The 15967-nt window shown below is 34.2% G+C and overlaps 1 protein-coding gene across 1 annotated transcript in view; it reads right to left on the bottom strand.

Annotated features, from left to right (window-relative positions):
• The window catches only part of LOC150108277 (EEF1A lysine methyltransferase 4-like), a 40666-nt gene that overhangs the window by 10128 nt on the left and 14571 nt on the right, over positions 1–15967 (bottom strand). Inside the window, exon 3 of the mRNA XM_090415721.1 lies at positions 10789–10998. Within this exon, the coding sequence (XP_090271847.1) occupies positions 10789–10998 (210 nt within the window). The remainder of the gene's footprint in view (positions 1–10788; positions 10999–15967) is intronic.

Genomic DNA, 15967 nt, shown 5'->3' with positions numbered 1-15967 from the left:
GAAAGGATGATGATGCTTTAAGAACTGTTAGAGCATGAATATAATCATCTTGGGACTAACCTATAATTAAATGCTATGACAATAATTATTCCTGATATCAAACAAAGACTATGGAATACATTCATTTCCAAAACAATAGTATGTCAGGACTGAGTGACTATGGCACCAACTACCATATCAAATGGCACCTTCACTGCAGTTCCTTTAAATTTAAAAGAGAACGTAACCAAAGGAAGTTCTGAAGATCATGTGAAATGTGAAAGTTCATGTGAAATTTCTAGGCTAAATCCGAACAAGACTAATTTTATATCGTTCTCAAATTTGAGTAGTTATTTGTAAAATGCAAAAAATTTTTGTTCATATTATTTATATATATAATGTTAACACTGTATATTTATATATAAGACAGAGAGGTCACCTTGCAATTTCATTTAATTTGATTTCAATGTTTTTTAACTGTTTGCTCTGCCTATCACTGTGTTAGGTCTGACAATGCTAATGTTATACAAGACAGAGAGAGAGTTAGTTGAATAAAATTACCGTATTTGCCGGCATATAAAACGCACCCCCTTTTTTGTACACATTTTTTTAGGAAAAAAATGTTATCACTGAATATTATAATGAATTTACAGTATTTCAAATATAAAGTAATAAGTAGGTCTACTTTCAGCAAATACCTAATCTAACTAGGAAAGAGTACCCACCTTTTAATCTTCTTTGTCAAAACCCAGAAATTCATCTCCAGAACTAAATGAAGAGACACTTGAAACCTCTTCTAAATCAGAATCTGAGTCCTCATACAACAAATTGTCTCTATACCATCCAGTGCTTTACTAATGCCACACTTCGTAAATGTTTTAACCACTGTCTCAGTTTTCACAGCATCCCATGAAGTTTTGACCCACTTACAAACTTGTGAAATGCTAGGCCTCTTCCTTCTTCCTGGTGGCATAACCTCAAAATCTGAAGACTGCATCCAGCTATTCCACCTTGTCCTTCATAAATCCCTTAAATTTATTAATACAGACATCTAAAGGTTGAAGCTAACTAGTTAAACCTAGTTAATTACAGCTGAGTTTTCAATTCCTTGAGTTGATTTTTAACATCTTCTGTTCCGTAAGTATCTGAGTATCAGTGTATAAGACGCACCCTGTTTTTCAGACCTATTTCCAAAGGAAAAAAGTGCATCCTATACGCCGGCAAATATGGTAGTTATTATTCCATTTTTTTCATCTTTTAATATCATTAAAATAGTAGAACAAGGGTATCCGACAAGGGTAGCAATTAGGAATACATAGACATTACTATATATGACAGCAAGATATTAAGCATTCACATACTAACTTTAAAACTGAAAATTCTAGTCAGAAAATTAGGCCACAAGGCCTAATTTTCTGGAAATTTTCAGAACTATTCAACTTTTAATTATGTAATTTTCTTATTTATTTTCTGATAGAACACCACTTTTGAATTGCTAAAAATGGCAGAAAACAATAAAATATATAACTTTTAAACTACTTTTTTTAACAAGCATTAACAACAAAAAGTCATACCTCTTACTTTTGAAGGAACTCATATTTTTATATATCAATTCATAGTGTAAGAATAAAATTTCATTCATCAAATTTAGCATTATGTATTTCAGAAAAACATTACTCAATCAACACACACACACACACACACACACACACACACACACACACACAGTCTTGATATAAATACTGTTACAATTTCTGTACACCCCTCTCACTGCCCACAGAACCGTGTGAGCCCAGTTCCATTAGTGGCACTGTGTGCAGTCAACATTCGCATGTTTATCAATAGAGAGAGAGTTGTCTAGCTGTACAAGTTAACATGCAGTGGGGAGATTATGAAAACTGTGTGGCTGTAATAGCACTTCACACGGTTGGAATGCAGCCACCTGTTATCTTCAACATGCTAAAACCACTTGGAATCAGTAAGATGTTTGTGTATCAGACTATTAACGGTTATAATGATACAGAAAACATGCCTGACTGCCAAAGAACAGGTCAACCATGCTGCATTTGGATGCAACAGCTTGTGAGGGTTGTGAAGAAATGTCTCTGCCCTAATTCTGTGAGAGTCATGTGTACTAACTGATGACCTGGCAGTGAGAGCCTATCATCCTTCTACTGGACACTTCCTAACACTAGAACTTATGTGACAGAAAGTGATAAAATCAAAGGCACTTCTTTTTGCAGTATGCAAAGAGACAAAGATATCCTGTCTGTTTTACTGATGTTTTGGTTGGGGGGGGGGTGATGTATCAGGAGGTATCCAAGTTTTATTTCTGCAAGGGGCCAAAACTTCCACCAAAGTATCAAAATACCATGCTGAAACCTGTGGTACAGCCCTGAACAGGATTCAGCCCCTGCACACAAGGTGAGGACCACATAACAGTGGTTGGAGGTAAGTGGACCTGACCACTTATCACATATGATTGGCCATTTGGAAGTCTCGATCTGAATCCACTGAAATTGCGGTTGGAGCTTGAGAGAGAGAGCCTGCAAGAAATGACACCGCAGCATTGCTAGCCTGAAGGTGGATATGAACTGAGCAGTGGCAGCATTTCCAGTGGATGTTGTGCATGCCACCATTGATATGTGGCCTCACACATTTCAGACATGGGTGAACGCAAAAGAGGGACATTTTGAACATTGAGAGTTGCTAAATGCACTTTATAGACTAAATAGCTTCATCAAGGGAGGTCACTCATCAAGAGTAACCTTCCATGATGAGCTCTTGATTCTCTGATGACCTGGTTTAGTAAACTCATGCTGTTCCTTGCAATGAATTGCCTGTCTGTTAGCTAATTGCTGTATGTGAGTTCTTATGAACTTCTTTAAAATCTTCACTACACTCCAGATATGGATCTATGAAGGAAAGTGGAATTAGGACTGAATAAAATATTCAGTTTGACTAAGAGGAAATTTCACTTCACTGATATATGTAAGTTAGTTCAAATAATGTTGAAAGTTTATTTTTCACTTGGTTAGAATATAATAAATTTAGTTTAATCCTTTATCCAAGTTGAGCAAACAAAGTTTGCACCTGAAAGTATCTTCAGGACTGGGGTAAGGTGGTGCAACACCAGGGCGACTGATGAGCACTGCACACCCGTAATATTTGTCCCTGATATATATATTTATTTGAACTAATATAATAAATTTAGTTTAATCCTTTATCCAAGTGTGAGCAAACAAAGTTTGCGCCTGAAAGTATCTTCAGGACTGGGGTAAGGTGGTGCAACACCAGGACGACTCCTTGCAAAGGTGGAGCAATGCATAACATTAGACATATCCGCAAGGAGATGTGTTTTGCATTATGGGGGATACTAAGATAGGAGTGTTGGTGGCTTGCTCCACCTTTGCAAGGAGTCGCCTAGTGTTGCACCACCTTACCCCAGTCCTGAAGATACTTTCAGGCGCAAACTTTGTTTGCTCACACTTGGATAAAGGATTAAACTAAATTTATTATATTAGTTCAAATAAATAAATATATCAGGGACAAATATTACGGGTGTGCAGTGCTCATCCACAAAATACCAGTATCATCAATATTATAGTTTTGCATTTATTCTGATTAAAGACTCCCCCAATTGTTTGCACACTTAAAATTGAACACAATATACTAATGCTCCATTGTCCTCTTCAGGAGGGCAATAAAGCTTCATAAAGAGGGCACTTTTTGCCAGTAAACATTGCATCATTAGTCACATTCATGTTAATAGCCCGGGTGTGCTTTCGAAATGCATACACCCTTGAGTCCTTCGAAAAGATGTAAAGAGGGTGCAGCAGGCCAAATTCTTAGCTTTCTAATATTTTTAAACCACTGAGAACGCAGGGCTAGGTGAGCTAACATTTTGAGCTCACCCAGCACCTAGCGCCTGTGATCGGTTATTGTGTCAACCAATCCAATTGAACGTTGTCACTTGTCATGAGTTGAGCACTTTTTGTATGCGATGGCTGTATTACAAACAGCTGTTAGACATGTTTTCTGGAACTGAAAATTTGAAAGTGGATGTTAGGAGAAAAATGCTAATTGTTTATTCTTTTGCTTCTGCAGTATAGCATCTGTTGAGGTTGCAAAGTTTTTTTAACAGTATATAGAGACATTTTTATTCTAGTCTTTTGAAAAAAACAAACAGTAAAAAATATCTATTCCTGAATAAAAATGAATATTCTGTGTATTATAAGACGTTGTTGATCTACAAAATTGATAAGACAGAAGAACTGCTGATACTAAAAGAAAAAAACACTAATGAATTTAGGATTCCCGAAAGTATGGTTAATTCCAATAATGATCGGATGTTATGTATACTGAGTCTCAGTAAACAAAATAAAATTCTTGGAAATTGGAGCAAAATAATCACAAACCAGTGAAATACGCATAACATGTGCAACAAATTTTACGAGATGATTTGCTGCTCCATCAAACCATATATATTCCTGCAATACTCTCTCTTCTTCATAAGTTTTTTTTTAATTATGCCATTATAAATTCACTTATTTATGTTCAGACTTTACAGTCTGAACATGGATCGTGCTATTTGCTGTACCCAGCAACTTATAGGACACACATATCACAAATGATAATTATTAATAATTCGTTTACAATTAATGAAAGTGTTTCTACTCACACTTATTCTTTCTTATTCTTACATGTCTTATAAATGATGGTTCACATATTTTCATTTTTGAGTATTTCAAATATACCAACCAAATATAGCATTCTCTTTCATTGTTGTTTTCTATTGTTGAAAGTTTAATAAAATTAGTTTAATCCTTTATCCAAGTGTGAGTAAGTTGTTGTTTTCTAATAAATCCTAAAACAGATTGTTCCCCCACTCTATGCAGAAATTATCCTGCAATTAATTGCATTGGACCAATCAAGATGAGCGCTGATGCGTTATGCCCTCTCAAAACTTTCATACATCGATAAAAATGCAATCATACGGTCATGGGTGTCTGCGGGGGGGGGGGGGGCACTCCCTGGGATAGATTAAAAAATTCCACAAATTATAATCGTAAAATTGATTGAGATATGTAACAGTACACCCTCGACCCTGGGATGCTTTGTCTGCCTTAAAATTTTATTATGGGTTGGCCTGTTTCGGCCCACGGCAGGGTAGCCATAGAACATATGTTTTATTGTAGAAATAAAACATGTGTTCCTGTTTTTGGTTCATCTTTTTCAGATTTGTGAACAGTGACTGGTTAGTTTGCCCTCTGTGTCTAGTGAGTCACTGAGTGAAGTGTGAATTGTAAATTTATAGTGAAACAAATTTAAACAGAAAAATACATTTTTACAAGATAAGTGTATGTAATTTAATATTATTTTACTTGTTAGTTTTATAATTTTTTTGCTTTTAAACTGAAATAATTTAATTTAGGATTAATTAGTTGGTTTTCAATAAAATATGCCAGTCAATTTTTTATATGAAATTGTGCTAAAAACTATTAATTCTGAATACCAAGAATTAAAGATCATTAAAAATCAATGCAAAATGAAAATAATGTATTTATAGTTTACATCGACAAATAATTACATAAAAAAAAGCTAAAAGATGTTTATTGATGTAATTATTTAATTAAATCAATAATTATAAAAATTTATTGATGTAATTATTTGTCTCCAAGCTTTGCTCTCCCCCCCCCCATTCACATTTGACCGTATTCACAGGCGTGCATCCGCAGAAAATTTTCTGCGGATGCACGCCTGTGAATACAGTCAAATTGCCATGAAATTTGTAGCGTGGGTTGCAAACCCACACGACAGCATATCCAACCACGCTGCGTTGGATATGCTGTCGTGTGAATTTAATGTGAATCCAACATTTGGATTAATGTTGGATTCACATTAATCCAAATGCATTGGATTAATGTGAATCCAATCCATAGAAGTTTGTAAGCTTAGAAAAACGTTTGTACATCAGTACCATGAGCAGGCTAACAATTTTTTAAGAGTTTGCTGCACATGGTTGAATCAAGCTCTACTATAGAGCATAATAAAGAGATAGTGAAGAAGAGAGAACAAATACATGAAGTTCATTTTTTTACTCTTCAGGTAAAAAAAAACCAACTAAGAATGGTCTAGCAATAGGTTATAGAATTTGTTAACTTTAAGAAATTAACTGTTATGAGCAAGGAATAAGTTAATTAAAATGTGCATATAATTTTAATTAACAAACAAAATTAACAAAAGATATATATTGCCAGACTAGATATGTAGCAGAGGTGTAGCAAACTACATATGTAGATATGTAGTTTGCTGCACATGGTTGAATCAAGCTCTACTATAGAGCATAATAAAGAGATAGTGAAGAAGAGAGAACAAATACATGAAGTTCATTTTTTTACTCTTCAGGTAAAAAAAAAACCAACTAAGAATGGTCTAGCAATAGGTTATAGAATTTGTTAACTTTAAGAAATTAACTGTTATGAGCAAGGAATAAGTTAATTAAAATGTGCATATAATTTTAATTAACAAACAAAATTAACAAAAGATATATATTGCCAGACTAGATATGTAGCAGAGGCATGGCAAGCTGGCTACATTTATTATGCCAATAACGTTCATGAGCAGGAGAAAGTCTACAAATCGAGATAGTGCTACTGTATACGGGACAACCGATGCGCCTACTCGAAGACCACATAGAGTAGGTGAGAAATAAGCAATGTGGTCAGCCAAGGATGTGAAACATGTAGCCAACCTCAACATAAGATCACTATACTGACCTGGAAAATTGCAATTAGTCCAGGAAAATTTAAAAAGACTGAAATGGAGTATTTTAGGTTTATCAGAGACACATTGGTGCGAAGATGGATTCATGGATTTACCAGAAGGAAGACTGTACTTCTCAGGAAGAAAAGATAACATACACAGAGAAGGAGTTGCATTATTAATTGAAATAAACCCAGTGTCTTCTAGAATAATTACAGTCAAACTTCAAGCAAAAGAAAAAGGTCAAAGAATTAAAATAATCCAAATATATGCACAAGGCAGTAACTATTCAGAGGAAGAAATAGAAAATTTCTATGAAGAACTACAACAGGAAATAGATAATCCCAAAAATAGAGAACTTATGATAGTGATGGAAGATTTTAATGCTAAAATAGGACAGTTCACAGCAGACAAAAAAGATGTGATGGGGAAATTTGGATACGGAGAGCTTAACGACAGAGGAGAACAATTACTCCACTTCTGTAAAGCAAACGATCTAATGATTACAAACACATTGTTCTATCAATGCCCTAATAATAAATATACATGGACATCCTCAGATGGTAATATAAAGAACTTCAGAGACTATATTATCATAAACAAACAATGGAAAAGATCAGTAAATAATGTACGAACATTAAGAAGTTTTGATTTTGACACTGACCACGAAATATTAACTGCCAAAGTGAAGATAAAATTCAACAGAAATAACAATATCAGAAAAGAAGAAAACATCAATGTATCAAAACTAAAAGATAGCTCAAGCAGAAGTCGATTTTTAGAACAGATGTGCTTGAAATTAAACCCCTCCATCTTCCAGAACAGCAGAAAATACTGGGAAGAAGGAAAAGAAACAGTGTTACTAATTGCAAAAGACACTCTGGGTTCCAAACCCAAAACAAACAAACAGTGGATAACCCAAGAAATCATAGCTACCATAGAAGAGAAAAGAGAGGCCAAGATACTTGTAAACCAACAAAACAATGAAGAGAATAGAGAACAATACAGAGCACTAATAAATAAAGTTGATAACCTATGCAAAAAAGCCAAAGAAAAATGGTTAGAAGAAAAAGCTAAGAAATGCCAAGAAGCATACCAACAAAACAACCTAAAAGTCTTCCATGATACTGTAAGAGAAATTACAAAGGAATTCTCAGCGAAAGCAGCAACAATGATAAACAAGATGACTGAAACCGGGAATATTGAAGATATAAGAAAAATCTGGTCAAACCATTTTAAGACTATCTTCCACCAAGGAAACAAAACTACAATGCCAACAATAGAAGAAAATAATGATCACCCAAAAATTTTACAAGAAGAAGTTAGATACACAATAAAACAGATGAAAAACAATAAAGCACCAGGCATTGATACTATCCCTACTGAACTGTGGTCATATGGAGGCAGCATATCAACAGAATATTTAACAACCCTATTCAATAAAATACTACAACCAGGAGAGATCCCAGATGACTGGAGAACTGGAAAGATCATCCCAATACACAAGAAAGGAGACAAAAGAGACTGCAGAAATTACAGACCAATCAATTTACTCCCTCACACCTATAAAATATTCATAAGAATTATACAAAATAGATTAAAAAACACCTATGAAGAAATGATAGGCATAGAACAAGCTGGTTTCCGAGGAAATTATTCAACAATAGACCAAATTTTCACATTCCACCAACTAGCAGAGCTCAGCTGGGAAGACCATAAAGAACTATATTGTTGTTTTGTGGGCTTTAAACGAGCTTTTGATAACATCAACAGAGAAATCTTTCTTAAAATTCTACTAGAAAAAGCAATAGATAAATATATAATACAGTTTCTGATAAAATATTACTCTAAGACAAATGCAATAATTAAAACGGACACACTCACAACAGAACCCATAGAGATCCAAAAAGGAGTAATGCAAGGATGCCCATTATCCCCATGCCTATTCAACATATATCTAGAAGAAGTTGTAAAGAAGGCAATAGACAATGAGCCTGGAATCAATGTCAATGGTTTAAATATAAATAATATCAAATATGCAGATGATCTCGTCCTTCTTGCAAGAACCCCAAATGAACTACAAAAGTTGATCAACAAGCTAAATGAAACCTGTAAAACATATGACATGACAATAAATATACAAAAGTGATGAAAATAGGGAGGAACGGAACTACCATCTCAGCCACCCTAAACGGAGAACAAATAGAACAACTAGACAACTTCATATACCCTGAATCAAAACTAACAGAAACAATAGATGAACTCAAAACAATCAAACACAGAATAGCGATAGGATGGACCACCATGGGAAAATTACAGAAAATCTGGAAAACAAACAAGATATCTAAGCAAGCCAAAATCAAATTATATGAAGCAATAATTATACCAACCGTCATCTATGGAGCAGAAGCATGGACAGTTAAAAAAAGAGAGGAGAAAAAACTGCTGGCATTTGAAATGAAATGCTTAAGAAAAATAAATAGAACAAGTTCGATAGAAAAGAAAACAAACATCAGTCAGACAAGAACTATTGTATAAAAAGACAATAATAGAAAAAATTAGAAAACAACAACTGAGATGGTTTGGACAGACTGTATGCATGGATGCAGACAGACTTCCTAACGTCCTAATCAATACTTTTCCAACTGAAAAAAGAAGACCCGGAAGACCAAGAATTACCTGGCTGAAATTAATAAAGAATATCTCGGGATGCAGAACATATAAGGAATTTTTTCGAACAGCAAAGAATAGAGAAGACTGGAAAATCCTGCTCAAGAGAAGACTCAATCCGTCTTAGAGAAGGAAGAGATGAAGAAGAAGAAGACGACTAGATAATTTGGCAATATATATATATATATATATATATATATTCACTCACAACTTAATTTCCCTTTCATTGTTATGTGTTTGTGTATAAATATATGGGAAAAATAATAATAAATAAATAAATAAATGTGAGACAATGAAGGGGAAATTAAGTTTTGAGTGAATATATATATATATTATTAGCAAGCAGATTGACTCAGTTTCTAGACATGTTAACTATTATCTAATGACTGAACTCCGAGATTATAAGGAAAGAAGTAAATTTAATATACCCACACAACTAGTTTTGTCGGGATGCTGACTTCATCAGGTGTAATAACATAAGAGTAAATAAAAGACAGTCAAAAACATTGCACTTCTACAACAACAGAGCTTACACACACACACACACACACACCCCAGTTTGGCCATAATGTGATCAGTTATAGTTACTAGACTGATTTTTCTCCAGGTGCTCCAATCTCACTCCCCACTCCATCATAAATATGAATACCACCCTGGAAAGCACATGTAGTAGCAGTTACATGAACAGCTAGGTATAAATTTGTGTAATCTTTACAGTTAATGTTGTTGCTATCTCAGATGACTTTTGTCTTTCAGTAGAAGGCCAATATAATAAGAAGAAAATTGTGATGCATTTCCACTATTATTATTATTACAACTATTTAATTGATAGTGCCTATGTACCGTGACATTCTTTGTGCTCTGAAGATGACAGTTTAAAATCCAGCAAAATATTAGAAGCTAAATATCTTATTTATTTTGTTCTTGTGGGCTTGTGTTTAATACCATCAGAACATGATATTTGTAATCTGTTTTTTTTACTGATGATGTTATCTGGATAACTGCAGAAATATGCACTAATTATTGTGTACATAGTACAAAAGTTGTCATGGACACAATACATCACACTTCTGAAATTCGACAATAAACACAACTCTTTTATTTTATAGAGAGACAATGAGATAAAAAAAATAAATATATTTTATTGTTAAAAAAGAAAAGGATATTTCAGTAAAAATACGTGAATATGTATCAAAACTATGCATTAAACAGTATATAAATAAACAAGTGTATAAAAGTATATTACATTAAAAATAATTAAATATTTATAATAATACAATACATTTAAATATATATACATAATATATATATTTAGTAGCCATCTATTAGAAAGAGAAAATTCTCACTCTCTGGCTCATCATGTTCTTCATTTACCTGAGTCACTGTTGGAGGTACATATGAAAAAAATTCTCTTGCTGATTGTCCTTTTATCATAATGAAAAAAAAATAATGAAAGTCAATTCCAAGCTCCTCTTTCTTAACAGACCATTTGTATTTTGGACATGCATATAAAGGGCCACGGAAGTGAGGCTGGGCAAATGTAACCGAGAGAAATCGACCACCATTCTTTAGAACTCGACTAATCTAAATAAAAAAATGAATAAAGTGAATTAATGCAAAAAAAAAAAAAGTTTTCCATATCAAACATACAAGGATTCAAAGTATGCTCAGCTATTAATTTAAATGAAATTGAAATGGAAACAGCTTTCATCACATTCGATTTATATTTTTTATTAAGCAAGAGTTGCTTAGATATATTTAAACTATTTAAGGAAACAGATAGGAAGGTACACAGTAACAAAATGAACACTCCTAGAAAGTTTTACATTATGGTGGTACCAAGGATAAATTTACAATTTAGGACTTAGCTACATTCTGTATTGGCTTAACCATCATACCATATGATACAATATATATATTGCATGTTCTACAACATATTCTAACTTAAAGATGAACACTATTTCTGAAGATTACAACTGCAAATTCAGATGATTATTTCATCTCATGGCATATGTATAACAAAATAAATTTGTATAACAGACGATTTTGAGTAGAAAGCAAGAACATATTCAAATTTTTGAATTGCGTGCAAAGGGGTCATGTGGTAGCACTCAACAGTATAAAAGGCAAATGGCTAGACTAAGCAAATTGTGTTTCAAGGAAGCACTTTTCATGAAGGAATAGTGTTGCAAACTTGGGTGTCTTGTAATGCCTCAAAGACAACATCACTAGACGATGTCACACATGGAAAAATTATCAGAAGGCTTAAAGGATGCAGAATTACTGATATCGCCAGAGAGTTTGGAATCTCACATAGCATTGTATCCAGGCTATGGGCAGCATTTCAAACCAATGGAATATGTTCCAGATGTTTGTTAAGCAGTTGTCCTCACTCTACCACAAGCATAAAGACAGATTTTTTGGTTATAACAGCAAAACGTTATCAATGCACTACAGCAGATCAGCTTGCAAGTTGGCTTCATTCAAGCATAGGTATGTGATATCTCCACAAACTACGATAAGAAGTAAGCAACAAGTAGGCCTATACAGCCTTCAGCTGTATAGGCCTACTTGTTGCTTACTTCTTACTTTAACAAGTTGCTTACTTCTTAGCACATTTTCAGTGGTGTTGTATCCATAAAAAATTAGACAAAGCACCAATGGGCTAATGTACTCTTTACAGATGATAGTCATTTTAGTTTTTCCTCCGATTCCAGATGACACTTGATCTGGTGTGAAAGTGGAACTGCTTACCATTGTAAGAGTGTTCTTGAAAGAAATAGATAGTGGTGCTGAGGTCATGGTGTAGGAGGCATTATGCTTAATGGATGCATCAAGCTAAAAGTGCAGAAAAAAGGGACTATGACTAGTGAACGATACTGCAATGAAGTTTTTCAATATCATGTTCAATTGTTCCATGGTGCTGTAGGTGAAGAATTCATTTTTATGGATGGAAATGCCATACCATATCATACACAAGCAGTGGAGATACTTTGGAGACCAAAGAAAACAAACAAAGCCTTATCTCCTGAAGGAGTGGGCCAGTTTAGAACTCCTGAACCACTTAGTGCAATATATTAAAAATTCAAAAAAACTGTGCAAAAAAAAAAAAAAAAAAAGTGCAAAAATTCAAATAAGTTAAGGTTGACATTCTGTGAAGAATCTAGATATGACAGGAAAAAATAATTATCATTTTTGTGTTCAGCATAAGTGAAAGACCTTTTCAAACTAGAAAACAAAACAAGAACTAGATAACCGAAATTGGATGTGATGTATGCATTTTGCATATACTGAAGACATCATCTGACAAGCAGGGATTCAAGCTGCCAGAAGTCAACTATTTAAAGCAAAATATTATTCAGGGGATGATTTTTGTTGTCTGGCATTACACCATCATCTTGATTAATGAAGACATTAAGGTATACAACCATTTCAACTCCAGAAAAGTTTATGGTAAACCTTTGGCTTATATATGGTACTAATGTAATGTACTATAGGTTTTAATTATCCGTGGATGGGATTGCAACATATATCCTCATGCCGGTTCAGAATCAAGAGTACACAGAAGATTTGAAATATAAATGATCATCTCTTAGCTTTAAGTAAGATAAAAATGAATATCACATTGAAAAGAACAATATGCAAGAAAGTTTAAAAGGAATTAAAATTGAGAATTTTTACATGTGAACTGTAAATTCAATTATACAAACAATATTCAAGGGGAAAATGCAAGGGTATAAAAAGAAGAACCAAACAGTGGCAAACTCTGAAGAAAACATTGATCAATTGATTGATTGATTCAACTAGGGAGGCATGTGGTGAAGTTGTCTACAGCTAATGCTTTTTATTCCCTTATAGGGAGTAAATGAGGCCTTTTAATCCTATCTAGCTTTTGGAGAGAGTGAGCAGTTCAATCTCCACCGGCAGCAATCAGAGATAGCTGGCCCATGACTATCACTAATTATAGGTGTCAACCAATGAAGAGATGAGCAAACAGTGCTGCCTTCTCTTGGTACCTAACCCTAACAGGATGCCTAACCCTAACAGGATGTGTTACTATCTGAAATAATGTAGGTTTGTTTGTTTGTTGTGTGGGGTTCCTTCCAATTTTCCCCATCTGTCTCCCTTAGGACCAGTTGAGGTTGTGCCCTCCAGTGAGGGACTTCTAAGTATAATGTGGGTAACTAAAAAATAAGAACCGCATGGTGGATTCAAGATATTAAAGAGGAAAGCATAATAAAAGTTCCTAATAAGTAAGTCAACAGATGCCTAATAGAATGCAGACAAAAATGTAAGAGAGAGAGAGAGAGAGAGCAACTTATGTGTAGTTAAACAAAAATCATGAGAAAACTTTGGTAAGAATATAGAAGACAAATATCAGGGAAGTGGTAAAATATTCTGGAGGTTATTGAAAAAGCTTAGAAATGGAGGAAAGAGTACTGTAAAAGAAATCACAGATGATAAAGGTGATATGAAAAACTAAAGATAGATGTTCTATATATGAGGAGTAATTATTTTGAAAGGTTGCTAAATGAAACAAGTAGGGACAGAACAGTGATAGAAAATATTCAAGAGGAATGCAATCAGGAGTACATAGAGGTAGAAAAGCTACCAATGAAATGTGGAAAGGCAGCTGGATGATATTCTACCAGAAATGGTCAAATACAGACATAAGAGTTTTGCAGTGTCTACAATATACAGTAGAAAAACTACTGTGTGCAACATCATTGGAGGAAATACCAACAACAATAACACCTCATAAAACATTCATCTATTCTAAAGGTGTGACATTAGAATGGGACCTCTGTAATGTTTCGGATAAGGAGATATGTTCAGGACTTAAAGTTCAAGGAGGGACAGGTATGAGATGCATCCTATGTATGGTCACCTAGGTTCAACCAGGAATATCATCCTTACTTTTGATAAACTCAAACCTCCAACATCAGTAAAAACAGGATATCCCAACTCTCCTGTTATGCTCTACATCCCCAATCTACTAAGATTCTTTAAATGTCAGAAATATGGGTGTGCCCAACCTGCTTGTCATGGTTCTGCCATTATGTCCAATGTGAGAGTAAAGAGCATAAATAATTCTTGCTCTGCAAAGAAACCTAAATGTATCACCTGTGAGGGATAAAAAAATACAAAAGATAAAATCTGAAAAATATCTAATATTAGGATGCAAACAGAAGCTAGTCACCGCAGCACCCAGAAATGTTATCCTGAGAATGTGGCAGTTAAATAAATATCAGAAGCAACACAAACACGTCTATTCCACCATCTGATAATTTCAGCAGCATACCAGAACTTTCTTATTATAAATGCATCTCTTCAGCATGCATCAGTTGCCCAACCTGTTATGGTCTCGGCTATTTTTGGACAGTGCACCCAAAGCCTCACTAGTATCATATTAATTAATGATCTTTATCTCACAAAATCACTCTAGTCCCTCTCTTCACAGACAATGAGTTTCTGCCTTTCATGGGCAATGCTCTGTTGAAGTGACCTCCACTTTCTTCCAAAAGTGTAAGAACAAGACCAACTGCTTGTCAATAGTGATTTAACATTCATCTCCAAACCAACCAATCCTCTTTCATTGCATCTATCTCTCTCTCTTCTCTGGAATATTGACCATATCTGTATTGTCCAAAAGACTACACGTCAATGAATCTCTTTTTTCTTCCTATTCACACTCAGTAGTAATATGCTATAGGTCTTGTGACCATTTATTTGTGGGTCAAATAAAAAAAAAAAAGGGAGGGGGTTTGAAGAAACTTCTGGAAATAAAAAATAAATATTATGACAAACAACAACGTGCTTTAAAGGCCTCTGAGCCAAACCTAATCAAACAAGCCTGGAAATATAAAATATAGCTGATTTTTTTTTTTTTTTATTCTGTCTAAAGGTTATCAATGAAAGCCATCTACTATAAATTAACAATCACCACTAGTAACCATTAATAACTTATTCGTCAATTTGGAAAGGACTGAACTTAGGATGTCAGTTCAATTACAATTACTGGTTCATGTTTTTGAGGAGAGCAGCCTGAATGTGGTTTCATTCTCTATATGATGAATGCTAATACAGTAGGTGTTAAATATGACAAGGCAAGACTAGAAGATCATATGCTGAACACACCTTCATACTGGATTAAGTGGGAAAAACCATGGGCCTACATAGATGCCATTGTGACAGATTAATTTTAGGAATTCACACTGGCACTAAAGCATTTCTAAAACTCAAGTATGGTTCCATTATTAAAGAATAATATCTAATGCCTTTTTTTTTTCCCCCAAACAAAGTACACAGAACTTTTTTTAGCTCTAGCTATATTATTCATCATTAAGTCTCCACCATCACTGATAGTTGAGTTCATTTTTATCAATACTGTGCAGACCTAAGGTGACAAGAAAATGACAAACTGCTATCATCTTATGTGTTCTCAATCGCAATTAGAATATATTGTTAATTACATTGAAACAGATGGGAGTGGCTAAGAGACTTCTGAGTTGGAGCAGTAACTTGCTTCAGATAGGTATCAGAAAGTTGTATA

The sequence above is a fragment of the Typopeltis vanoorti genome, chromosome 3 (genome assembly GCF_054136105.1).
Source record: "Typopeltis vanoorti isolate ZY-2024b chromosome 3, IOZ_Tvanoo_1.0, whole genome shotgun sequence".
Taxonomy (NCBI): Eukaryota; Metazoa; Arthropoda; class Arachnida; order Uropygi; family Thelyphonidae; genus Typopeltis; species Typopeltis vanoorti.
The sequence above is the reverse complement of the archived record's forward strand: the minus strand, read 5'-3'. Positions and strand labels throughout refer to the sequence as shown.